The 25,613-nt window shown below is 41.3% G+C and overlaps 1 protein-coding gene across 1 annotated transcript in view; it reads right to left on the bottom strand.

The window, feature by feature from the left end:
- Nucleotides 1–25,613, bottom strand: part of Mei1 (meiotic double-stranded break formation protein 1) — a 79,354-nt gene that overhangs the window by 38,976 nt on the left and 14,765 nt on the right. Inside the window, exons 5-14 of the mRNA XM_076855440.2 lie at nt 23,355–23,460; nt 22,588–22,791; nt 19,190–19,320; nt 13,756–13,870; nt 12,408–12,524; nt 11,296–11,395; nt 11,039–11,173; nt 2,358–2,472; nt 1,235–1,317; nt 321–462 (exon numbers count right to left, since the gene is read on the bottom strand). Coding sequence (XP_076711555.2) covers nt 321–462; nt 1,235–1,317; nt 2,358–2,472; nt 11,039–11,173; nt 11,296–11,395; nt 12,408–12,524; nt 13,756–13,870; nt 19,190–19,320; nt 22,588–22,791; nt 23,355–23,460 — 1,248 coding nt within the window. The remainder of the gene's footprint in view (nt 1–320; nt 463–1,234; nt 1,318–2,357; nt 2,473–11,038; nt 11,174–11,295; nt 11,396–12,407; nt 12,525–13,755; nt 13,871–19,189; nt 19,321–22,587; nt 22,792–23,354; nt 23,461–25,613) is intronic.

Raw genomic sequence — 25,613 nt, 5'->3', positions numbered from 1 at the left:
ACTGCTCAAAGTTTTCTTCAAGAAAAAGCAGCTCTCTCCCACAGAGTCAGGGGTACCTCTTTGCTGCCACCTACCGTTCCCAGTAGGTGTCTAGCAGGGCCTGCCTTTTTCTGACAGGGATTTCACAGGCTCACCAGATGCCCGAGCCTCCAACAGGAGAGGACTCCAGGTGACCTCAATCAATAGCTCTGACTCTTACTCTTCCTATCATCTCAATCTCAAGTCAGCTCCAAATGAAGCTCTGCAAGACCAGGTCTGGCTTGCCCTCACATTCTTCTGTTCCCCAAGCTTTGTGCTGCCTGTGGCTCAGGGAAACCCACCATCACCATGGGGATACACAGGGAGTCGCAGGCACTGAGAAGAAATTCTGAGAAGTCCTCCAAGGTGTCTTCCTTCTTGGCACTGGGAGCTGTGAAGGGATTCTCTTGGGCAATAGGCTCGCCCTGGAATTCCACAGCCAACCTAGGAAATCAATATATGAGCATGTCCACTACCATAAGGGTTAGAAGTACCTTCCTGGCAGACGGCTGGACTCAGGATCCAGGGAAACTACCCCAACACCAGATCTAGGGAAAATTTAAGAGCTCTCATTGAGGACTATGTTCTTGACTACCCCTCCAGCTTCCATCTGCCCATCACACATGACTCTTCTACCCCACTATGTATACCTCCCTGAGCATCCCATGCTATGCATATCTCTTTGCCTTTTCCTGTGTTACTCTCTGTGTTCCTGGAATACCTTCCCTGCATTTTTGCCAACCTAACAAATTCCACTTATATACCAAAGCTGCCTCTTCCCCCAGAAACTGTGAGCCCCTTGCAGGCAGGAGTCATTCTGATTAATGCTTCTACCCTCTCTAACTGGCATCAGGCCTGGCACAGCAGATACAAGCAACATCTATTGATGTAAACTGGAATCAATGAATAGCTACAGCCATAGGCCAGTTGCGGGAGAAAGAAAGGTGAATGAGACACAATCTCATGGCATAGTAACAAAGGCTTCACCAGGAAGGAAATCTTGAAACATTCTAAGAAACTTCCTATCCCACCTATCTGTCCTCAGACCTCCTCAACACACCCCAACCCCAGCCCCAGCCCCAGCCAGTCTTCTCAGCATGCAGCAGAGTATCACAAATCAAGTGCTTCTAGAACTTCATCCTTTGTCTGAACCCCTCCCACCTCTCCCCACCCCCTACCCCTGTACTACTGCCTCAGACCACAGAGGGCTCCTCACCTGCAGGCATTTCTAAATCCCTCCAGAGTACTCAGGAGGAACTTTCCCCTTCGAAGAATGGCCTTCTCTGAGTCTCTACTGCCCTGAGGCGAGAAGAGAGGAACCTATGTGTCAGGTACCTACTGTGGCCTAGTGTATGCTTGCATGGCCACAGACCTCCTCTATTTATACTGCATTCACATACATACATTCACAAAGTTAGGTCTATGTCTGCCATTCACATACACCTAACTTTCCATGGGATCTTGGTCTTATCCTTACAAATCTACTCTGTTAGAGTAGCTTTTTGAAAACAGGGTTCAAAACACAGGATAACAAAACAAAGAACAACAAAAAAAAAAAAAAAAAAAAAAAAAAAAACAACAGCCAGGTGCAGTAGCACATGCCTATAATCCCAGCTACTTGGGAGGCTAAAGCTAAAAGATCCCAAATTCAAGGCTAGCCTGGGCCACTGAGTGAAACCCTCTCTCAAAATAAAAAGTGCTGGGAACATAGCCAGTAGCAAAGCACCCCTGTATCAAAAGAAAAAAAGAAAGTATCCAGTATCAAAAGAAAAAAAAAGCCAACAATTATAACACAATGAACATTGGTCAGATTGTAATATTCTAACGAATCTACCCTTAAATAATTTTCTGAGCATGTTTCCATACATGCTTGGAAGATATAAAGCAACAAAATAGGTTTGGATACAAACACCCTGGGATTTACTAAGCAGATTCAGGTACTTGTTAAATTTTGGACCCTTGTGGCTTCAGGAGTTTGATTTATAAAAATGGAGATATTAGGAGCTGGGATTGTGGCTCAATGGCAGTGTACCTGCCTGGCATGTGTGAGACACTGGGTTCAATTCTCAGTACCACATATAAACAAATAAATAAAGATCTATAATATCTAAAAAATAAATAAGTAAAGGTTTGTTGTTTTTTTTTTTTAATGGAGATAGTAACACTTAAGTCTCATAGTACTGCAGTTAGGAAAAAAAAATAACATCTCATTGTAGGTGTATGCACATGAGAAAAAAACTATAAAATAGCATACCAAGATAAGGCAATGTACTAATTATCTTTCTAAGAACACATTAGAGCAGAAGCTTGAGAAGAAGCAGGCTGCAGTTTGCACTGACCAAGGACCTCCTGTTCAGTGGGGTCTGGGAAAACTCCGAGCATCGGCTCAGCATGGCTTCCAGCAAGGCCCGCAGGGTCCGGTACTGCACAGGTGGAGCACTCTGATGGTCCTTCCTGCATCCAGAGAGACAAAAGCAGGCTCAGGCGGAAGTAAGAAACTCCCAAGATCACTTCAGGCTCTTCAGCAAAAGAACACAGTGTAAGTGGCTCAGAACATGGGGTCTTATCTGATAAAAATCCTTGCTCTAATCCTTCTGTAACTGCATGACAAAGGTGAACAGTACTGTACTCATAGAAAGATTCTGAGGATCAAATTAGCTAACATAAGTCACACACTTAGCCCAGTGTCGATGCATAGCAAGTTCTTACCAATACCAGTCATGGTTATTATTATTGATATTAAGGACACAGTGTTTTCTCACCTCAAAGGGCCTCCTAGTAAAAGCAGTATTCTCTAGAACTCTCTAGAATGTGCATCAATGGATGCAATGGCCACTGCTGTCAAGTAGTTGATAAGCACTCCTGGGAAATCAAACCAACCTTATTCTGTGTTATTTTAATAGCAAAAGCCAGGATCAATAAGTAAAGTTATCAAGACCCAGATTTTATTTCAGTATTTCTAGAGTTGAAACTCTGTAGAGGTAGAGGGTCTAAAGTGAATTCCCCATTCTATGAGATATAAGCAAAGGCTGGAGAACTACTTTTGGAAATTCCATCATCATGAGTATGGGGTAAATATGGATAGGTTACACTTAGGGTCTATTTGAACCCTCCTGTTCTATAGACTCAAAGGAGGCAAGAGTCATTGACTAGTCTAATTATAAGTGCAAAGAGGCCACTGACCTTAAACAGAGCTACATGCATTGCAAATTGATGCTAAATAAAGAAGTTACTCAATCCCCAGTACTGCAAAAAATAAAAAGATGTTATCTGGGCACAGTGGTGTATGCCTATAATCCCAGATATTCAGGAAACTGAGGCATGAGAATCTTAAGTTGGAGGCCACCCTTGGCAAGTTGGCAAGACTGTCTCAAAATTTTTAATTTTTAAATAAATTAGTGACTATTTGATTGGATTACTGGTTGCCTAGGGCCACTATAATAGATTATCACAAACTGGTGACTTCAAACAATAGAAGTTTATTCCCTCACAGATCTGGAGGGTAGAAATATAAAATCAAGCTGTCAGCAGGTCCACGCTCCCTCCAAAAGATCCTAGGAACAATCCTTCCATGCCTCTCCTTAGCTTCTGTTGTTGCCAGCAACCCATGGCATTCCTTGGCTTACAGCTGCATGGTTCCAATCTCTGCCTCTGCCTTCATATGAACCTCTTCCCTCTGGGTATATCTGTGTCACTGTACATCCAAATCTCCCTCTCTTAGACTCCAGTCATGGCAAATAGAGCCCCTGCTGTGTAACCTTATCTTAAAGACATCTATAAAGGCCCTATTTCCAAATAAGGCACAGTCATAGTTTCTGGATAGACATAATGTTAGAGAGATGCTAGGCAACTCAATAAAGTAACTAAAATAATAAAAGTAAAGTAATAAAGTAAGAAAAAGCCTGAAAATCTTACTGCTGGTTCCTTTTTTTTTTTTGTGTGTGTGTGTGTGTGTATATATATATATATATTTTTTTTTTTTAATATCTTTATTTTGTTTATTTATTTTCATGTGGCGCTGAAGATCCAACCCAGTGCCTCACATGTATGAAGCAAGCACTCTGCCTCTGAGCCACAACCCCAGCCCTTAATATATATATTTTAAATTTTTTGTAGTTGTAGATGGACAACATGCCTTTATTTATTTTTATGTGGTGCTAAGGAACGAACCCAATGCCTTACATGTGCTAGGCAAGTACTCTGCCACTGGTCTACAGCCCCAGCCCCTGTGTTAATATTTTTATTAAGGCATTTTTTTATATACATAATTGTGGGGTTTACTGTGACATATTCATAAAGGTATACATGTTCATTCTTCTCAATCCCTTTTCCCTCTCCTCCTCCCTCTCCTTAATCCCCATCCTCTATTCTATTGATCTTCTTTTAATTTATTAACATTGTTTTTTAATTGGTATATTATAGTTATACATAAAAGTGAAATTCATTGTGATATATTCACATATGCCCAGAGCATAATTTGTAATTTGGCCAATTCCCAGCTCCTCTCAATCTCTTTCTTCCCCATCCCAGCTGGGATGTACATCCTGATTTATTTCTCTCTCTCTCTCTCTCTCTCTCTCTCTCTCTCTCTCTCTCTCTCTCATACTGGGGATTGAACTCAGGGTGCTTTACCACTGAGCTACATCCTCACCCCTTTTTATTTTTTGTTTCGAGACAGGCTCTCTCTAAATTTCTTAGTGCCTACGTTGCCCAGGCTGGCTTCAAACCTGCCATTTTCCTGCCTCTGCCTCCGAGTCACTGGGATTGTTACAAACATGTGCCACTACACCCAGCTTGAGATTCTCTTTTTCAATATTTGTTAAGAATCCAAGATCACAGAGCAGACTTACTGTAGGTGGGATCCCACAAAGTTTTAGATTCAATGAAATATTTTGGTTGGTATTATAAAAAAGGGGTAGAACCACATACTTTATGAGTTTGATGGAAGAAATGTTGCATTTTTTTGAGCCACTATAGTTCTGTAAGACAGGCTTTGGTCCCACCTTCTCAGCCTGTTGGTTCTTCAACCCTAGCTTTCTAAGAAACTGGACCTTTATCTCCAGTAGTTTTTAACCTCTCTGCATCCTCTGACACTGAGATATTTGTCAGAAGTATATCATCTATGAGTAGATACACAAGGTATAGTTTGTCAGCAAACGCAACCACAGTGAAGTATCTAGATGGGTGAAGGTTGACTGCATATGCCTCTTCTTGGTGTTCCTTAAATGGTACCAGAGTGCTTGCTGATCTGTCAGGGACACTGTGTTGCTGTAAACCTGGTTTTTACTGGTGCTGGTGACCAGAGTTCCCTCTGAGATGCCAAAACACATGCACTGAACATCCTGTCTACAGGCTGACTTGGGTTATTGTTGTGTGGGTCCACAGGAATCTAGTAGATGGGGTTGTTTTGAGTTTTGGTTCTAACAATGGCCATTACTTTCTGCTTTTCTTATAGCCAATAGACAAGTGTTGACTCTGGAGGTGAAATCTGAGTCAATATGTGTTTAGAGTCTTGAGAAATAGCCACATGAATAAATCTGTCAACTGGGAAGCCAAAATCATTCAGAACTTTGTGCTTCTGGCAAGAGATGGATGATTGTTCATCATAGTGATGATGGGTTCCTCCTGTCCAGTCTCAGACACAGCAAGGCACTGCCAGTTGGGATTGCTGTACAAGGCCAACATGACCTGACTCTTGTTTGAGCCTGTTTACTTCCGTATAAGTATGTGTGGAATGAATGTCTAGTTTCTGAGGGCTGATATTATCTTTTGGGAGATTTTTTTTTTTTTCCAGTCCTAAAGATTAAACCACTGAGCTACACCCCCAAGCCTTTTTTATTTTTTATTTTGAGACCAAGTCTTGCCAAGTTGCTGAGGCTGACCTTGAACTCGTGATCCTCCTGCCCCAGTCTCCCAGTGACTGGGATTACATGCATGCCCCATCACACTGGACTCTTTGGGGAGATTTCAAGCGGAATTCCAAGGTCTAGATTCAAGAATGTTACTTGCTGAAAAGCAGTACTCCTAGTGCTTGAATCCTGAGCCATGGAGCAACTGGGAAATGAACTCTTCCTCTAATCTCCCATCTTTAATTCCTCCCTGGGTCTTTTTTGAACATAAGAGTGATCTGTTGAGCCTTCTAATAGGTTAGGGTTAGTGTCTCAGTCAACTATATATAGTTTAGGCCTCATTGTTCCTTTCCTTCTTCATTTTGGGAAGCTCTAAATCAATCTCAATCTCTTTCTCTTTCTCTCTCTCTCTCCCTCTCTCTTGCTCACACGCACTCGTGTGCATTTGGAGACAGGGTTTTATTGGCTGGTCTTGAACTTCTGGCCTCAATCGTTTCTCTTGCTTCAGCCTCCTGAGTAGATGGAATCTTAGGTGCATGCCCACAAGCCTAGCTTGGAAGCTCTTAGTTCCTAACCTACAATGATCATCAAACTCTGGTTCCATTGTACTTAAATATTTTTCAACAGTTTTAATCCTTAGTCTTCCTTTAAGTTGTGCTTCCCAGAGATCCTCTGGAACCACTTCACCTAAGAGGGACCACCTCAGTAAACATTCTGGGAAGTTAAAATCAAAAGTAAAGTCCTGTCTAGGCACAATAGTGCACACTTAAAATCCCAGCTGCTCTAGAGACTGAGGCAGGAGGATCTCAAGTTTGAGGCTTGCCTTGGCAACTTAGTAAGACCCTATCTCAAAATAAAAAATAAAATGAACTGGGGGTATAGCCCAGTGTCCCTGGATTCAATCCTCAGTATTGCAAAAAATAAAAAAAGTAAAATAATTTAAAGATTAAAACGCACCCTCCCCTATCTCTCTCCCCAATTCTGACTAAACCAGCTTTCTAGCCCCTTCCAACACTAACCCCCTTCATGTACAGTCCTGGCTCAACTGGCTTCTGTACCCTCAGTAATCCCTATGCTTTCCCACCCTCCTGCTTCTGCTAACCCTGTCCTTCCACACACAAACTTCTCCCTCATCTCTCCTAGCACAGCTCAAACATCACCACCTGCCTGAAAGGTGCTTCTGTCCCCTTTGCACCCACCTCCTGAAAGAGTTCCAGCTCTCCACAGGAACCTCTGACTGACTTGTTCTCATGCTGCACCTTTGGTACCCTGCTGATTTACTCATTTCACCCTCCCAGGGATTCACACCCAGATTTAGAGATTCAAATCCAGGGAAGGACAAAGGGGGAAGGGAGATAGACTGAAGTCATTGTAATGTAAATGCTGTTTTTTCATTTCAATTTTTAGAACCAAGGGGGAGTCAAATCACAAAGACTTAAAAATGGTTCTAGTAGAGATTATAAATATTAACAACCTTTATATAAGGTAAAATGAAAATAGAGCTGACTGACCTTGAGAAGTAGAAAGGAGGGAGAAAAGGAGAAGGAAGATGGGGTGGTGTGAAAGAATGGGAGTCCAGAACACTGCCTTAAGCTGAGGGAACGGGAAATACGAGCTTTTAGTATATTATTTAAAGGCTTGACGACATAAAATATTAACTAGCAAAAATGCCAAGATGTAGAGAAGACAAAAAAGTAAGCTACTTAACCTTGATGTTTTGTACTGCAGAGTCAAGGAGGAATGTCTTAAATTGACAAAGAAAGATATAGCTTTAGGGAGACAATAAACAGAACTAAACCAAAATGAGTTTAAATTAGTCTTCTTTAGGACATGGAGACAGAATTAGAGAGGTGCTCATTTTCATTATAAACCTGAGGCAGGATAGAAAAAAAAAGATAGGTACAAAAGAGACAAAAGGAAATGTTTGTCACTCCCTAAGCCAGTTTTCTTTCCCAGGCCTGGCACTGAAAAACCAGCCTCTACCTCAGAGCAAAGCCTGTCCAAGGAAGGGACATGACCTTTGTCCTTGGAAAGACCTACAGAGCACTCCTAGGCACATTTCCACCCTGCTAAGTTGTTTATCTACAAATAACAGGAGAGATCTGCTGCATCAGGTGTCCCTGACTCAGTCTGGCTAGGTGGGGACCCATAGCAATCCCCTAGTAGCCACCAATCAGCATGAGACAGGGAAATACCTGGGATGCCGATGACCCTCCCAGTAGTTTATGGTGTTGGGAAACCATGTAGTTCAGCATGAACACCCCTCTTGGGCTTAAACCAATCAGTTCAAATGAATCCCCTTCTTGTAGTAACCAATCACCCCTACCCAACTTGTTCCTGCCAGTGAATGTGTTAATCATGTTTTAGAGTTGTTATTTGATTTTCCCGCGGTGTGTGATGATTTGCTAAGAGATGCTATGATGTATGTGGGGCTCCCTGCCTTCTCCAAAGAATGTATAAAACTGCTGCAAACCCTGGGCTGGGGCCTCTCAGCATCATCAGTTGCTGTGTGTGCGCATGGTGGACCAAGCTAGCTTGCAATAAACACCTCTTTGCATCGAAATAGGCAGCTCAGCTGAGAAAGCCCTGCAGCTATCAGTAGGTTGTGATCTGCAAAGGCCTTTAAAACATTAAACATTCCTAAGAAGCTCTGGCCTCAGGGCACAACACCCCTCTTGGCTTAAACCAATCAGTTCAAATGAATCCCCCTCTTGTAGTAACCAATTACCCCTACCCAACTTGTTCCTGCCAGTGAATGTGCTAATCATGTTTTAGAGTTGTTATTTGATTTTCCCGAGGTGTGTGATGATTTGCTAAGAGATGCTATCATGTATGTGGGGCTCCCTGCCTTCTCCAAAGAATGTATAAAACTGTTGCAAACCCTGGGCTCAGGGCCTCTCAGCTTCACCAGTTGCTGCATGTGCGCGCGGAGGACCAAGCTAGCTCGCAATAAACACCTCTTTGCTGCTTACAGTGAGCAAGAAGTGACTGAGTATTAATTGTGGAGTTGAGGACTCAAATCTAATTCTAAATCCAAAATTGAATTATCTTTCCTCTATCTCCTGGTGGCATAAACAAATTGAATTTTAAGTTTCTGGAATAAGGCACTAGGAGTTGGAAATGTCTGGAGCCCAGGAAAATACTGTCATGAATTTTGGGTAATACCCAAAGGTGTCAGGTCCTAATCCCAAAATGTGTACATGTTGCTTTCTAGGTAAAGCTTTTACAGGTAGAATTAAGGATTTTTAGATGAGACAATTATCCAGGTGGGCCCTAAATGCCATCACAAGTATCTTTATCAAAAATAAGTAGAGGGCGCTGGAGTTATGGCTCAGTGGTAGAGTGCTCGCCTAGCATGCATGAGGCATTAGTTTCAATCCTCAGCACCACATAAAAATAAAGATATTGTATCCACCTAAAACTAAAATAGAAAGAAAGAAAGAAAGAAGCAGAGGGAGATTAGACACATACACAGAGGAGAAGGTAAGGTGATCACAGTGGAGTGATGTGGCCACAAGCCAAGAACCCCTGGAGCCACCAGCAATATAAGAGTCAAGGACTCTCCCTCAGAGCCTCTAAAGCTTGTACAGTCTTGCCAATATCCTGATTTCAGTCTAGTTGTATTGATTTTGGACTTCTGGCCTCCAGAACGATGAAAGCATAAATGTCTGTTGTTTTAAACCCTCAAGTTTATGGTAATTTGTGATAACTGGAAAGTAACACAGCCATGTTAGGCAAGAACTATAGATCTGGGCATCATCAGCCCAGAGCTAGGAGCTGAAGTTCTGTGTGTAGATAAGAGCATTTGAGGAGAAGCTACAGTAAGAGAACCAGGGATAGAGAGTGTTCAAGAGTTGCCAGCTTCTAGTTTAAGATGTTAGAGCCAACAAATACAGTTATCTCTGCTACTCCTTTCCAGAATGAAAGTAAAGAGTTTTTTTTTCCCCAAGATATAAATTCAAAACAACAAGGAAAATACAAAAGACATGAGTATGTAACACTCTGAAAGTAAATGCCTTGACAGCTCTCTGAAAGCAGAATCCTGATTCAGCAGCAGGAAAACTAAGCAGTAACCTTATTTGCTCCAGGAACCCTTCAAAAGGCAGAAGAATTAGTAGCAACAAGTCCTACAGAAGTGGGAGTAAAGTCTAGACTAAAACAGAAAAACTGATTGCTAGTTTGTTTAAAAGCAAATGGAGGGCTGGGGCTGTAGCTCAGTGGCAGAGCACTTGCCTAGAATGTGTGAGACACTGGGTTCGATCCTTAGCACCACATAAAAAGATGAACAAATAAAAGCAAAAGGACTCCAACCCCTTCCATGAGACCATATAACAAAGCGACTTATCTTCCTTACCCTGGCAGGAGTTTAGAGACTTAGTCTCTGAAGGTGAAACAGAGAGCCTCTGAATTGTTCAGATAGAAGATACTTACTGAGAATGTAGAGAAGCTCACAAAGCTCACGCTTGTGAATGTTGAGAGGCCCCTCTTAGCCACTTAGACTCCTCTAAGCAGGAGCCTGAAGAGTGTCCTCTAACCTGACCAGCCTGAGGGGAGACCTTAAGATCCTGACATCAGGATTCCTCCAGCTTTTCCTTAATGAAACCCACAGCTTCTCAGCCCCACTCAAACAAAGAACTTCCCATGAGCTTTCTAGTGCCTCCTCCTTAAGTGTAATAAGGTAGTCAAAGATCAGTAGACATCTGAGAAAACTTCCCAAGTAAAAGCAATACAAAAAACAAAAGAGCAACATAAAGAAGACTGAAGAAAAATGAGTACTTCAATAAAACTCTTCTCAGAAAGGTAAAAACTATGCCCATGAAACAAATATGGAATAAAATACTATAAAATAAGCATTAATTGGAAAGAGCTCTTCCAAATTAAAAATACAAAGTAAAAAATAAAACAATGTATTGAAAGAAAAAGTCAAGAAAATCTCCCAGAAATTAATACACAGTGGTAAAAAGATGAAAAACTCTCAGAAAACAAAATTAGATGAACAATCCAGGATTCCCATCATCTAAATAGCAATTCCAGAAAAAGAGAACAAAATTAATACAGAAGAAAAAGATATGACTGAAAAAAAAAAAAAAAACGCGCTTGGAAGCTGCCTGGCCTTGACCAGCTCCTAGGTACATGGCTGGTAGAAAGCTCTGTTTTGCAGGGTCTCTCACCTCAGGAAAGCAGAAGCAGCCTTCACGGCCTCAGCAGCCACCTCCAGCACAGGGCTGCTCACTGCCTCTTGGAGGGCACGGCCAGCATCCCCACACATGGCTGAGCTTGTGAACAGCCTGATCTCCTCCGGCTGCCTGGAGAATGGTAGACGAGAAGCAAGTGGGTGAACTCCTACTGCTGGCCACCAGAAATAAAAGCTCACTTTTCCTTTTCCAGTCTGGCCCCTATGGGTGTGATGCTCTCCCACTTTGCTCACCTAGTCAGGATCTCAGCAAATAGCAGCAGGCCGTGCTTGTGCAGCTCTGTGTTGGTCAGCTTCAGGCTTCCCTGGAGGCTCCTCACCACTGCCTCAATCCCTAATTCAAGATGACATGCTAGAGGCCAGGGATCAGTACTCTGCAGTTCCTTCATCACCCACCCAAGAGAGGTGACATGCTCTGGGTAGTACCTACTGGCTGGAGGAGCCCTTATGGAGGAACCCTGATGAAGTTAAGCCTATGAGACCCAGCTGGGAGATCTTCAAGGACAGACTTTCATTAGATTAATCTCTGTCTCCCCTACCTTAGTACAAGCCACAGTACAGGCCTTGATGGTAAATACCTACTGCCCAAGTTACATATTCTCTTTTGACATACTCCTACTCCTCCTTGAAGAATCAGCTTGAACCTCTGCTCCTCCAAAAAGCCTTCCCTGATCCACTCAGGCAGAGATGTAAACCGCCTTGAGCTCCCACAGTCCTTATGCTTCCATTTAGCACAGCTCTAATGAGTTTCTAATGAAATTGCCTGTTCACATATCTCTCTCCACTTCCTGGGGATAAGGACCATACTATAGGCTTTTCCAAATATCCAAGACCTAGCCTGGCATAGACTAAGAAGAGAAAATTTAAAATGAATGATTAAATGTGCCCATTCTAAAAATCCAGATGTGATAATAAAAAGTCCCAACAAAAACAGCATCATCAGTATGGTAGGGGAAAGGACAGTTTCAAGAAACTTTAAAAGGATGAAATTAACAAAACTTAGGGACTAACTAGATGAACATATATCTGGAGTATGTAGGGACTGAATCCAAGACCGAGTAACATTTAGAATTGTCTTTAATGTGCAACAGGAATTCATTTAGCAGCTAATTGGAAGGCCTTTCCCTTGCTGAAGAGTCTAAACATATTTCTGCTAATCAGTGAACAGCAGAACCATTTGGATATTAGTGCTTATATACTGAATCTGGTAATGTGTTTGAGATGATGGAAATTCTCAGTCTAGTGCTTTCCTCAAGTAGAGGCCAGCTCCCCATCGCTGCTACTACTACCAATTTCAAACATCCGTCAACCAGACCCAGAGCTAATACAGGACCCACACTACCAACCATACACCGTGTGACACTTGGAAAAGAAGAGTGGCTCTTCTGCCAGGAGTATCAAGCAGTTGTAGATGGACCAGATGAGCACTTCGCTGGATGAGGAAAGATGCTCAAAGAGGAATTCTGGCCAGGCAGGGGGGAAGAAAACAATAAATGACAGCCGTGAGATCACGACCCTTTAACTGATGCAAAGGCCTTGGATGTATTCAGCATCTTAATCCTGATGCTGTTTCTGTTCACACACCCTCTCCATGAGACATGGTCATCAATTCGCAGATAAAACTGTAAAGTATTCAGGGTTTTGGTCTAAATCATTTCTTTTTAACAGATGGAGAAAATGAGGCAAGAGAGGCACAGTCAGTGGCAGAAGTAGAACTGGAACTTATGGAACTCAGGTCTCTTAATTCTCAGGATGGCAGCAGTATGATGCAGAAAAAGATTTCTCAGAGTCAGAGAAACTTGATTTTATATCCCATCTCTGCCCCATGATGAGCCTTGTGGGTTTGAACCAGTTATTACCCTTCTCTGAGCCTCATTTCCCCTCAATTTCATTTACAACCCCTCAAGTTGGTTTACATTCCCCATACACCCACATCTCCTATAAAAATGGGTATGTGCCTTGAAGCAGTGGCACACGCCTATAACCCCAGCAGCTCAGGAGGCTGAGGCAGGAGGATCACAAGATCCAAGCCAGCCTCAGCAACTTAGCGAGGCCCTAAGCAATTTAGTGAGACCCTATCTCAAAATAAAAATTTAAAAGTGGGTTGGGGGACTGGAGCTGTGGCTCAGTGGTAGAGCACTTGCCTAGCATGTGTGAGACACTGAGTTCAATTCTCAGCACTGCATATGAATAAATGAATAAAATAAAGGCCCACCAATATCTAAAAAAAATATTTTTAAAAAATGAGCTGGGGATGTGACTTAGTGGTTAAATATCCCTGGATTCAATCCCTAGTCATTCCCCCCACCAAAGTGAGGAATTAAATGTGGTAACATTTATAAGCACCTCAGGGCATATCTCCTGGCTCCTTACAGGTCCTAGAGAAACATTAGTTCCCTTTACCTTTCTGACCTACAGATTTTTCTCTATCCCACACTAGGTTTTACTCCTAGAAATTCAAATAAATCACAAAAAGCAGGAACAAATTACTCAAGATCATATAAAGAAATATGTAGTAAGAGGATAAAGAAATTATGAAGCCTACTTCACTTAAAACTGACCCTGTACCCACCCCATTTCTTTGATGTAAGCTATCAAAGATCCCCTGACAAGGATGCTGCCATTGCTGTGATCCTCAGGGCTCCAACTGAAACCATGGGGTCCATGGAGGAGAAGATTAGAGGGCCTCCTTACCTGGGATGTCAGCATGGATAAAAGCTGGGGCATGCTTCACTGGAGAGTGGACCAACACTGCAGTTATACAATGGGCACTGGCCACCTGCAGAGTCTCATCTCTGGAGAGGAGAAACTGGAGAAACAGTCAGGGAAAAAAAAATACCCCAGTCACACCACCGATAGCATCAGAGGACCCAGCCCCAGTGCCTCAGGGCAGGAGCCTGATTTACCTCTTATCTCTCCTGTACTATATGGTACCCAGCACATAGGAAAATAGACATCAATTTTGGAAAAGAATCTCTGTGAAGTACACTGATGAGAAACAGAATGAAAGCTCATAATGTAAAATCCACCAGTGCCACTCAAAGAACACTACAACCACCATCAAGTAGTGCTCATGTCTTCACTGACAAAAGTACTTTGAAAGCCCTCACCTGGTTTGATATTGGCAGCAAGCAGCACATATATCACCAGGATATATGTGCTGGTGACATAAGAAGGGAAGGTTCCACTATGATCTTCACTTTAATGAACATATACATAGCATGCCTGAGGAAGTTATAATTAGACAGGCCTACCTGCAGGACTGAGCCTGGGCTGATTTGGGAACCTGAATTTTAGGAGGGTTCCTACCACTCCCAGAACTGATAAGGGTGTGTGACTAAACATTTGAACAAACATGTTGAATACCTGCTTCCCTCCCAAGAGTCTGGAATTTTGGTATGTATGAGGCAGAGGGTACTTCCATGATCAGCCAGACCCCAACAAAAACACTGGGCCCTGAGATTCTAATGAGCTTCCCTTGTAGGTAATGTTTCACATGTGTTACAATTCATTGCTGGAGGAATTACATGTGCTCTGTGTGACCCCCTATAAGAGAACTCTGGAATCTTGTGCTTGTTTTACCCCAAATCACATGCCATGTACCTTTTCTTTCTGCTGGTTTTTCTTTGTATCCTTTCACTGTAATAAATCATTACATAGTGTATAACTATATGCTGAGTCCTCTTAGCGAATCATCCCACCTGGAGGTGGTCTTGGGGACCCTTCACCAGGTAAGTTACTTACTACACCGCTAAGAGGTGACAAAACTAAGGCAGAAATCTAATTCAGCCACATTCAAATATAGGAATCTTCCCACACCTGAGTGCCCCATTAAAATTTTAGATCAGGTTACCCCTTTATTCAAAACCTCCCAATGAATTTCCACTGCTCTCTGACATTCAAACTCCTACTAGACACATGCTAGGCAAGCGCTCTACCACTGAGCTACAACCCCAGCCTTTGTATTATTATTTTTTAATTTTTTTAATATTATGTATCTTGATTACTGAGTATTTTACAGCCATTAGGAGGGCTCCTAACACTTCCAGAAACAAGAAAAGAATCAATTGCAACCACAGATTTTAAATATAACATGAACTGATCTTTTATAGGGGAATGCCTAGCAGCAAGCAGCACATATATCACCAGGAAAGGTAGAGTGTGCCTGATTATATAGCTTCGAAGGAAAAGGACCAAGTCTATTCACGTTCGGAAGAAAAGCATCTGGAGACAGCAGATTTAACCCATCTCTGTCATAATATGTCATTATACGTCAAAATTGTCTTATTACAAGCAGACACCTACTTTATTAGTGTGCAAAGGAGTTTAGATATTATTCTTTATCTTGGTCTCTTTTCTAAAGGAAATAACATATGGTATTTTACATCAAGATGTTATTCATGGGGACTGGGGTTGTGGCTCAGTGGTGGAGCTCATGGCTAGCATGTGTGAAGCACTGGGTTTGAGTCTCAGAACTGTGTATAAATAAATAAAATAAAGGTCCATCCAAAAAATATATGTATATAATATATATATATGTGTGTGTGTGTGTGTGTATATATATATATATATATATATATAAAATATGTATATATAAAGATGTTGTTGATGTAAGGCAAACTGCTATTTTATGTACCATTTAATGGGTAGCACATTTTCTTTTCCCTTTTTTTAATATATATTTTTTAGATGTTGATGGACCTTTATTTTATTCATTTATTTATATGCAGTACTGAGAATCAAACGCAGTGCCTCACACATGCTAGACAAGCGCTCTACCACTGAGCCCCAACCCCAGCCCCTTCTTTTCTCTTTATTTATTTTGTACTGGGGATTGAACCTGGGGGTGATTTACCATTGAGCTACATTTTTTAAAATATTTTTTTTAGTTGTAGATGTACATAATACCTTTATTTTTTTTTTATTTTTATATGGTGCTGAGGATCAAACCCAGTGCCTCACACGTGCAAGGCAAATGCTCTACCACTGAGCTACACTTCAGCCCCTAAGGCACATTTTTAAATTTTTGAGAAAGGACCTGCCAAGTTGCTTAGGACCTCACTAAATTGCTAAGGCTGGCCTCGAACTTACAATTCTCATGCCTCAGCCTCCCAGTTATCTAGGATTACATGTGTGCACCACCACATCTGGCACACATTTTCTTAAGAAAAGAATAGTACCAATTAAACTATGACACACCATTGATGGTAAAGTATCTCCCATCAGAGCTGAGCACAGTGGCACACACCTATAATCCTAGCCACTCCAGAGGCTGAAGCAGGAGTATCACAAGTTCAAGGCCAGCCTCAGCAACTTAGTGAGGCCCTAAGCAACTTAGCAAGACCCTGTCTCAAACTAAAAAACAAAAAAGACTGAGGATGCGGTTCAGTGATAAAGCACCCTTAGGTTAGGACCCAGTACAAAATAAATAAATAAATATATATATATATATATATATATATAATTACCATGACCTATCAGGGCTTCCATGACTTGCTCTGCTTAATCTCTAGCCTCATCTTGTGCCACTTTCCCTCACCTCCCACCCACCAGCCAGCCAACCAACTCCATCAGTTTCCAGAATTCACTGAGGCCTTCTCTCCCTCTGGCCTTGATTTGCTACTCCTGCCTTAAAGGCTTTTCTGCCCACTCTTCATGTCATTTCTTATTAATTCTTGAACTGTCAGCTCAAAAGTCATCCCTTAAGAGAAGCCCTGCCTGACCACTCAACCTGTAAGTGGTTTCTCCATGGCTACCTCGTCCCATTATTTCCTTCTCAGCACTTACCACAATTTGTAATTACTTTGGTTGTTCATTCAGTCATGTAGTAATTGCCTTACTCACTAGTCTGTAAACTGTGCTAGGGCAAAAAGTTTGTTTATATACCATGATGTTCCCAGTACCTAACATAGACAGTGACGTATCACATTAATGCCTGGTATTTGACAAAATGAAGGAATCAATATCGCAACAGCAGGAACACAAACATTAACAACCTACTCCTATAGCATGAATTTGGGGAGAAAGTTTTGATCATTACCCAAGTGCAGAAAAGAACAGCATTAGACTCTGGCCATTACAAAAATGCCAGAATGGAGGTATAAAGATACATGCCAATATTATCTTTACTTAAAATTTTGAAACTTATTCATCAATTTTTGCATTATATTTTTAGATATTTTTAGTTGTGGATAGACACAATAACTTTATTTGTTTATATTTTTATGTGGTGCTGAGGATTGAACCCAGTGCCTCACACATGCTAGGCAAGCGCTCTACCACTGAGCTACAACAACTCCAGCCTTTGTATTATTATTTTTTTTATTTTTTTAAATATTATGTATCTTGATTACTGAGTATTTTTGAACTCCTACTTAAATTCTGTGCCCAATGCAAGTTCCTCCCTCACTCCCTTAGCCCCAGTCATACTGGTCGGATTATAAAATAAACCCTAATCATCCAAAGTTGTAATGGAATAAGAGTTTCAATGTATTGACGGAGAGTAGGACCCCAAAACCAATATTTCTGTCTTTACAAAATAATCTTGCCCCAGGAAAGTGTACTCTTCAGTCTCTGCCACTGCTACCACCATGCTGCCTTGGTGTACTGTGAAGCAGCAAGACCCTTTTCTTAAGTCCTTGTACCCCTGTTGGAGTCAGGATCAAATGTCCTAACCACTTGATAACAGGACTTCCTGGATAAAAGCAGAAAAATGAATTCAAGGACCTGATATAAACTTTCCTGGTTTAAATAAACAGACCTGCATGGACCATTCTAGAAGCATCCCAGGGAAACAAAGAGGAGCAGTTTGCTTTGGATCTTATTCTATACCCAACTGATCTTTCATCACTTCTGACTAGAGCTCCTCCTCCTTCCTATGGAAGGAGCCCCACTGCTGGTCAATCAACCCTTGAAATGTTCTAACCACTTGATAACAGGAGAATATACAGCTCTGCTATACTCTGTGCTGAGCACTGGGGAGCAAAACACCAGATTTAGGTGCTACTCTGAAGAAGCTCCAAGTCCATCAACCACAATATGGTGAGACAAGCATTATGACAGAGGATACATTCTGCCTAAAGGAGCCAGGGTAACAGGGAGCCCTACAGGCCTAGAGCTGAATCAGATCAACGATGAGAGAGGAAATAGGCTACAGGGAGAGGGAAGAGCTCCTGTACAGCACAGACAGAATGACCCAGCATGAAAAGGACCAGGGAGAAGCTACTTAAGGCTGGAGTGCGGGTTGCACAGGTAGATGAGGCTCAAGGAGACACACCGTCCAGATAAAGGGACTTTCAGCGCCAAGCTGGGACATTTATCCCTAAAACAACTGAGGTGGCTTTGTTTCTGTGCTGTATGTTGTCACATCACGCAACATAACCAGTCAGGGTCTTCCAAGTGAATTTAAGCTAAATAAGACACAGACAGAAAGTACCTTTTCTTTGGGTTCAGTGAGCATTCCTTAGCCTCAGCTACCCAAAAGGGGGCAAGCAGGCAAAAAGAGGGTGAGGAATATGTGCTGGACTTTTTTATTGGGGAGAAGCTATTCAAATGAGGCAAGGGGTCAGGTTTACAAAGGAATAAGTGAGTATAACCCAACCCCCTCTGTGCCGACTACTCCTAGGGCCAAGCCTTGTTATCCCAGCGAGGGAAGAGCCCAAGTCAGGACTCATGACACTAACATACCAGACTACAGTGATCTTTCAGATCCCAGTGGTGCATTATACTATAAAATCCCCTGTAAGTATCAGGACTTAAAGGTACATGCATTTGGAGTGGCTCCCTACAGTATTCTACATTTTCAGGCAGTCCAGATGTGAAGAAATAGATACTGAATAATAATTTATAACAGAAAAAAATCTTATTTTGAGTCTTCTAATAGCATATCTATTATGGCCAGTAAGAAACATTTTGGGGGAGGCTGGGGTTGTGAATCAGTGGTAGAACACTTGCCTAGCATATGTGAGGCCCTGGGTTTGATTCTCAGCACTACATAAAAATAAATAAATAAATAAAAAATAAGACATTTTAGAAATGGATAAAAGGTGTGGTGGATGAGGACAGACCCAGGAAGTACTTGGGTTCCATTGTTATTGAAACTAGAGACCAAGAAAAAGAAGATAACTACCTTTTTGAGCACCAAAGGCAGTGAGGTCTCTCCTGGAGGCCCCTCCACACTCTGAGCAGTTTCTGCCAGTGCAGATTTGTTCATGATCATGGACACAAAAAGATCATACTTCAGCAGCTGCCTCAACAAACCTAGGAAGCAAAGAGGTTGAGAAGAGAGGTAAGAGGAGCACAGGTACTCCTGGAGTACTCCCAAGATAGAGCCTCAGACATCTCTGGAGAAACCTCTTCAGATCTCCATAGACATGAAGAATGGTTAGAATCCTTAAGCACCAGGTTGCTTTCTGCAACCCAGCACACTCCCACAGGGACCTAATAAGAACCTACTAAGTCTAGGCTTAAGGGTCTAGGGGTTCAACATTAAGTAAGACAAACGTAACCCAAATCACCCTATTGAACTGCATTTCATCGATAAAAGGATAATATCAATTTCACCACAACATCATCTTTCCCCGGGCATAACTTTTGACACACAGCAGGAACTCAAAAAATATTTTTTACTTTATTGGGTATAGTTGGTATACCCCTATAATCCCAGCTACTTGGGAGGCTGAAAAAGGAAGATCACAAGTTTGAGGCCAACCTGAGCAATTTTGTGAGAATTTGTCTTAGAACAAAAAATAAGGGAGCTGGGATTGTGGCTCAGCAGTAGAGCGCTCGCCTAGCATGCGCGGGGCCCTGGGTTCGATCCTTGGCACCACATATAAATAAATGAATGGAATAAGGGTATTGTGTCCAACTACAACTAAAAAAATAAATATTAAAAAAAGGAAGGGCTGGGAATATGGCAAAGCATCCCTGAGTTCAATCTCCAGTACTGGGAAATATATATTTATATATATATATCTGACTGAACAAATGGAGCACATGCTTCTGCAAAGGAAACAGAGATAAAAATAGGTGCAGTGGTGCACACCTGTAATCTCAGCAGCTTAGGAGGCTGAGACAGGAAAATTCCAAGTTCAAGGCCAACTCAGCAACTTAGCAAGACCCTGTCTCAAAATAAAAAATAAAAAGAACAGGGGATGTGGGCTGAGGTAGAGCTGAGGATGTGACCCAGTGGTAGAGTGCTCACCTAGCAGGTGTGAAGCACTGGGTTAAATTCTCAGTGCCACATAAACATAAATAAATAAAATAGAGAAAATATTTAAAAAGAAAAAAAGAGCCAGGGATATAACTCCATAATGAAATGTCTCTGGGTTAAATTTCTAGTACCCTCGCCCTAAAAAACGTCACACAAAGTTGAGCACTGTGGTGCACACCTGTACTCCCACCTACTCAGGAGGCTGAGGCAGGAGGATTGCTTAAGCCAGGAATATAAAGGCTAGCCTGGGCAACATAAAACAACACCATCTCAAAACAAACAAAAAATAAAAATGAGTCACACAAATGATTACTTAACAATTGTGATGAATGATACAAATGAAGAATGGTCAGACTTATGAAAATGGATACAGGAGGATCTAACTAAGTGTAGGGATCAGTAAAGCCTTCACCAGCAAGTTAAAGTTGAGCCTGAAGGATAATTAGGTGAAACTATGTGAAGGGGGAAAGTGAAGGGAACAACATTCCAGAAACTGAAAAAAACCCACAGTGGTTGAAAAAAATTTAAAAATCCAGAAATGACAACTGAGAGGTCATTATACTATAAAAGCCCCTATAAGCAATGTTAGGGATTCTGATCCTTATACTGGAAATCATGGGAAGCCACCAACACATTCTGCATAATACATAACTTAGTTAACAGGTGAGCAAACACTGCTTGTCAGAATATTAAAAATTAATTCTAAATATGTTGGGGAAAAAAAGCTCAGGAGATTTGTTGGGAATTGGGGGAAGCTTCTAATCCAGCCTGAGGCCTTGGGGAAGGCTTCTAGAAAGAGAAGATATCTGAACAAATCTTGAAGGATGAGAACCTGAAACAAGAGCCAACTACTGGGTAGAAAAAAGAATATACAAAGTCATGAGAGTCTGGTGTATTCCTGGAGAAACATTCAGTTTAGAAAGGCTGTTGTGAGGGCTGGGATTGTGGCTCAAGGTAGAGCACCTGCCTAGCACATGTGAGGCACTGAGTTCGATCCCAAGAACTACATAAAAACAAAATAAAATAAAATAAGGGTATTGTGTCCATCTACAACTAAAAATAAATATTAAAAAAAGAAAGGCTATTGTGAGTGCAGAACAAGGAGAGGGGAAACCTGGATAAGGATTAGATCACAAAGAGCTTAGAAGGATCCAGATTTTTAAGGATAAATGAATAAGATAATATATATCAGCCCCATAGTACTTAATGGTTCAAAGGATGTGACTGCACACCTAGCTGGGGATCAGGGCAAGAAGGAAAGGTTCCAGACAAGAGGTGGTATTTAAAACAGGAATCCCCAGCTAATAAAACTGAGACTTCCCTTTGCTATGCACTGGCTAGCTTGGAGACCAACCAGGGACTCAATTTAGGGCCCTTTCTTTCCCACTTTAGCTCTAAAATGCCCAATTCCAAGATACCATGTATTCAGGCGTTATTCTGGTGCACCTCTGTGCCAGTACTCATCATACTGGACTGTCCATGTCTGTCTCTCACATTGGTCTATGAGCTTCCCAAGGACAGAAGTCAGCTCTGACCTCAGAGCCCAACACAGAGCCTGATGCAGAACAAATGCTCACTATATATGTTTGGACTGTTCAAAACAGAGCTCTTAACCCAAATTGTGATGAACCACCATCACTCATAGACTGTGCTTTTCCCTATAGCTCCTGCTCTGAAATAGACCCTCATTCATTCACCTATCACAGTGCACATCTTCTTTACGTAAAATATGAAAACTGGGGTTAGTGTTGTAGCTCAGTGGTAGAACACATGCTTAGCATGTACAAGACCCTGAGTTCAATCCCCAGCATCAAAAATTAAAATGGAATAAAATACAGAAGTTTCCTTCTCAAAGCATCTTATAGTTCTTTTGTATTTATGTAAGTAAGTAATAGAACAAGAGTCTGGAAGTTGGTACTGAGGCTCCTAAAGAGCCTTGAAGAAGAGGCAGAGAAACCTAGACTCTACCTTGGAGTCGAGAAAGGACCATGGGAAATTTTTCTGGCTAGGAAAGTGAATGTATAGTGGATATAGGCTGTAGAGTCTTAAGATTAACTTGGCAGCAAGTATAGGATGCACGAGAATAGGCAGTAAAGACCCAAAGCAGAAAAACTGTTGTCCTACTTTCCTTCTTCTTTTTCTCCCAAAGGCAACATTCTTAGGCATTTTTCACAGTCTATGCATCCGATCTCCAAACTCCTGGATTCTACCTTTTGCATAACAGCAAATTTCCCCACCACTAGAGCATCCAATATCTCAAGGCCTCAAGCAAAACCTCAGAAACTTGTTCTTTTTTCTCCAATTCCATGTCTCACCCAAGCAGTTGATCTGGAGCTCCTTAGTCTGGGCACCTTCCACAGTAGAAAGAAAGAGAGGACACAGCTTCTCCCGAAAATGGCCTGAAAGCATCTCAGCAGCCATGGGTGAGGAGTAGAGCTTCCCATACAAGTAACAGACAGAAGCTTGAACCCCTTCATTGGGGTATACCAAGGCTCTCAGCAGATGCTCCATCAGGCCACCTGTCCAGAAAACAATCAAAAAGCAGGGAGAAATCAATCCCTGGATACCATCCCTGTCAACTGCCACCTGAAACTCCAAACTCTTATTCCCAATGAGGCAATTCCCTATAACCGCCCCCCACCCAACACACACACACAATAAATACTTTCTGGGTGCTTCATCAAGAGAAAACCAAAAAGAAAAGAAAAGAAAATAGAAAGCAAAGTTTAACCAAGTTAAGCAATCTTTCCTTGGATAGATCCTCCATAAGATATTTACTTTCATTTCAATTATGAAAAAGAAGTGCTTCTATATTCCAGAATTCATTCCTCCTTCCCTCAAAAGGACATAGTAAGTATCAGTTTATGTTAAAAGAATGAGTATACTTGCCCAAGACCAGATTTTAAAAATTGACCTCTTTCAAACTGTCCAATTTGGAGCACATTTTGCAGGTGTGGATACTGAAGGCTAGAGAAGGAGAGTAATGACTTTCCAGATGTACACAGTGAATGGGCCACCCAGATTGGCAGTATGACCAAAGCAGGCAAAGGGTAGGGATGGATCTTCCCCATAGGTCACTCACCATGCTCCATTACAAGCTTGTCTGCCAAGGCAGGGATGGTATCCACCAACTTGCCAAGAAGAGTCAGGGTGGCCAGGCTGCCTCGCATGGAAGGCATGCTACACAGCTACAGAAAATGATCATACTCCGCTGTCAGTTAGAATCAGGATAGACTGCCCACAAAAACGGATCTTGCCCTACCCACCCCAATGCCTGTATTATGTACATCTCTCATTATAATTGGCTTTTTAAAACTAAGTATCCATCTCATTAAACTGGAAACTCCCAAAGGAAAGACACTAACTCAAATTCCTCTCAGAGTCCTTAGTACATATCTAGCTCAGTACTCGTTTGTTAAACTGAATACAAATTAGAAAATATTGGGATAGAGTTATAGCTGTAAGTAGAGTAGTAGAGTGGTAGAGCTTGCCTAGCATTAGTGAGGCACTGGGTTCAAATCTCAGCACAATAAATAAACAAATAAATGTCCATCAACCACAAAAAAATTTTTTTTTTTAATTTAAAAATATTTGGGCTCGGGATGTGGCTCAAGTGGTCGCGCGCTCGCCTGGCATGAGTGAGGCACTGGGTTCAATCCTCAGCACCACATAAAAATAGAGTGAAGATATTGTGTCCACCTAAAACAAAAATAAACATTTAAAAAATATATATTTAAAAAAAAATTTAATATTTTAAAAACTAGGAAATATTTCCTCCTATAGAACCAGAAACAAGGTGGAAATGTCATAAAGACAAAACTGCTCAGTGCAGAAATAAAATAATAAAATTATCATCAGCATTACTATAGCTACTAATATTGAGCAATCTATGTGCCAGACATATTGCTTAATGCTTTATAGTGGGAGTCAACAGTAAATATTTCACCTCTCCTACTGACTAGTTATACCACTTTGGGCAAGACTCCTAACTCCTCTATTAGGAAATAACAAATAGCACCACCTTCATAGGGTTGTTGGTGGAAACAGATAAGTTTGTGCATATAAAGCACCTAACACTTGGGTGTGGTAGCACACAAATGTAATCCCAGTGAACTCCAATAGGAGGATCGAAAGTTCAAGGCCATCCTCGGCAACTTAGCAAAATCCTGTCTTAAAATAAAAATTAAAAAGTATTGGGGATGTTAAATCATCAGTACCAAAAATAAATAAATAAATGAATAAATCATCTAACAGTGCCTAGTATATAGAAAGTGCTCTATAAATGTTAAATGCTATATTCATGAGGATAAGTACCAATCTAAGCAATCATGAATTTAATCTGATTTATTATTAATCACAAAGTAATTACAATAATTTAAATAAAATTTATAGTTAATGCTTTGTTATTGATTGTGTTAAGATGAACATTTATATTTTACAAAATAAAAAAAAAAAGTGACTCAGGCTGGGGTTGTGGCTCAGTAGTAGAGCTTGCCTAGCATGTGTGAAGCATTGGGTTCAATTCTCAGCACCACAAAAAAAATAAATAAATAAAATAAAGTTATCGTGTCCAATAAAAAAATAAATTAAAAAGTGACTCTAATATTATTCCTCATCATAAACATAATACAAAATTTGCTATTTATTCTTTTATTATGTTTAAAAAAGCATGCCCACTTAATTCTTACATTAGAAGCTGATAAAAGCAAATGCCTTCCATACAAAGCAATGTACACAATTCAAAGCCAAATAAAAACACTAAACCAAAATAGTGAACATATTTCCCTGATTAATACATCAAGGAAATCTATATTGTATTTAGAAAGATACAAAGAATGGGTCATGGGATGACTGAACCAGAAAGATGGGACTCATCTCATGGAAATAGCACTTGGCAGACTGAAGGGAGAGGAATACCTTGAAAGCTGCAAAGAGTGTTGGAACAGAATAAAAAGCCCCAAATCCTAGCTCTGGCTCTTTCTTCCACCAACTCAGTGACCTCAAGAGTCCCTTTTCCTTTTTGGATTTCAATCTCCCCACCTATTCAAAAAGGGATTGGGGGCTGGGGCTGTAGCTCAGTGGTACAGTGCTCACCTAGCATGCAGGGGGCACTGGGTTCGATCCTCAGCACCACATAAAAATTAAATAGATACTATGTCCACTAAAACTAAAAAAAATTTTTTTTTTTAAAAAAAGGGATTGGATCAGCTCTAACAGAAGTTGAAGGTTCTGAGGGGCCTCAAGAACCCACGACTTGCTGGGTACAGTGACTCATACCTGTAATCCCAGCAGCTCAGAGGCTGAGGCAGAAGGATGGCAAGTTCAAAGCCAGCCTCAGCAA

The sequence above is a fragment of the Callospermophilus lateralis genome, chromosome 4, assembly GCF_048772815.1.
Source record: "Callospermophilus lateralis isolate mCalLat2 chromosome 4, mCalLat2.hap1, whole genome shotgun sequence".
NCBI classification, from domain to species: domain Eukaryota; kingdom Metazoa; phylum Chordata; class Mammalia; order Rodentia; family Sciuridae; genus Callospermophilus; species Callospermophilus lateralis.
Note: the sequence above shows the minus strand (reverse complement) of the source record. Positions and strands in the feature narration are given on the sequence as shown.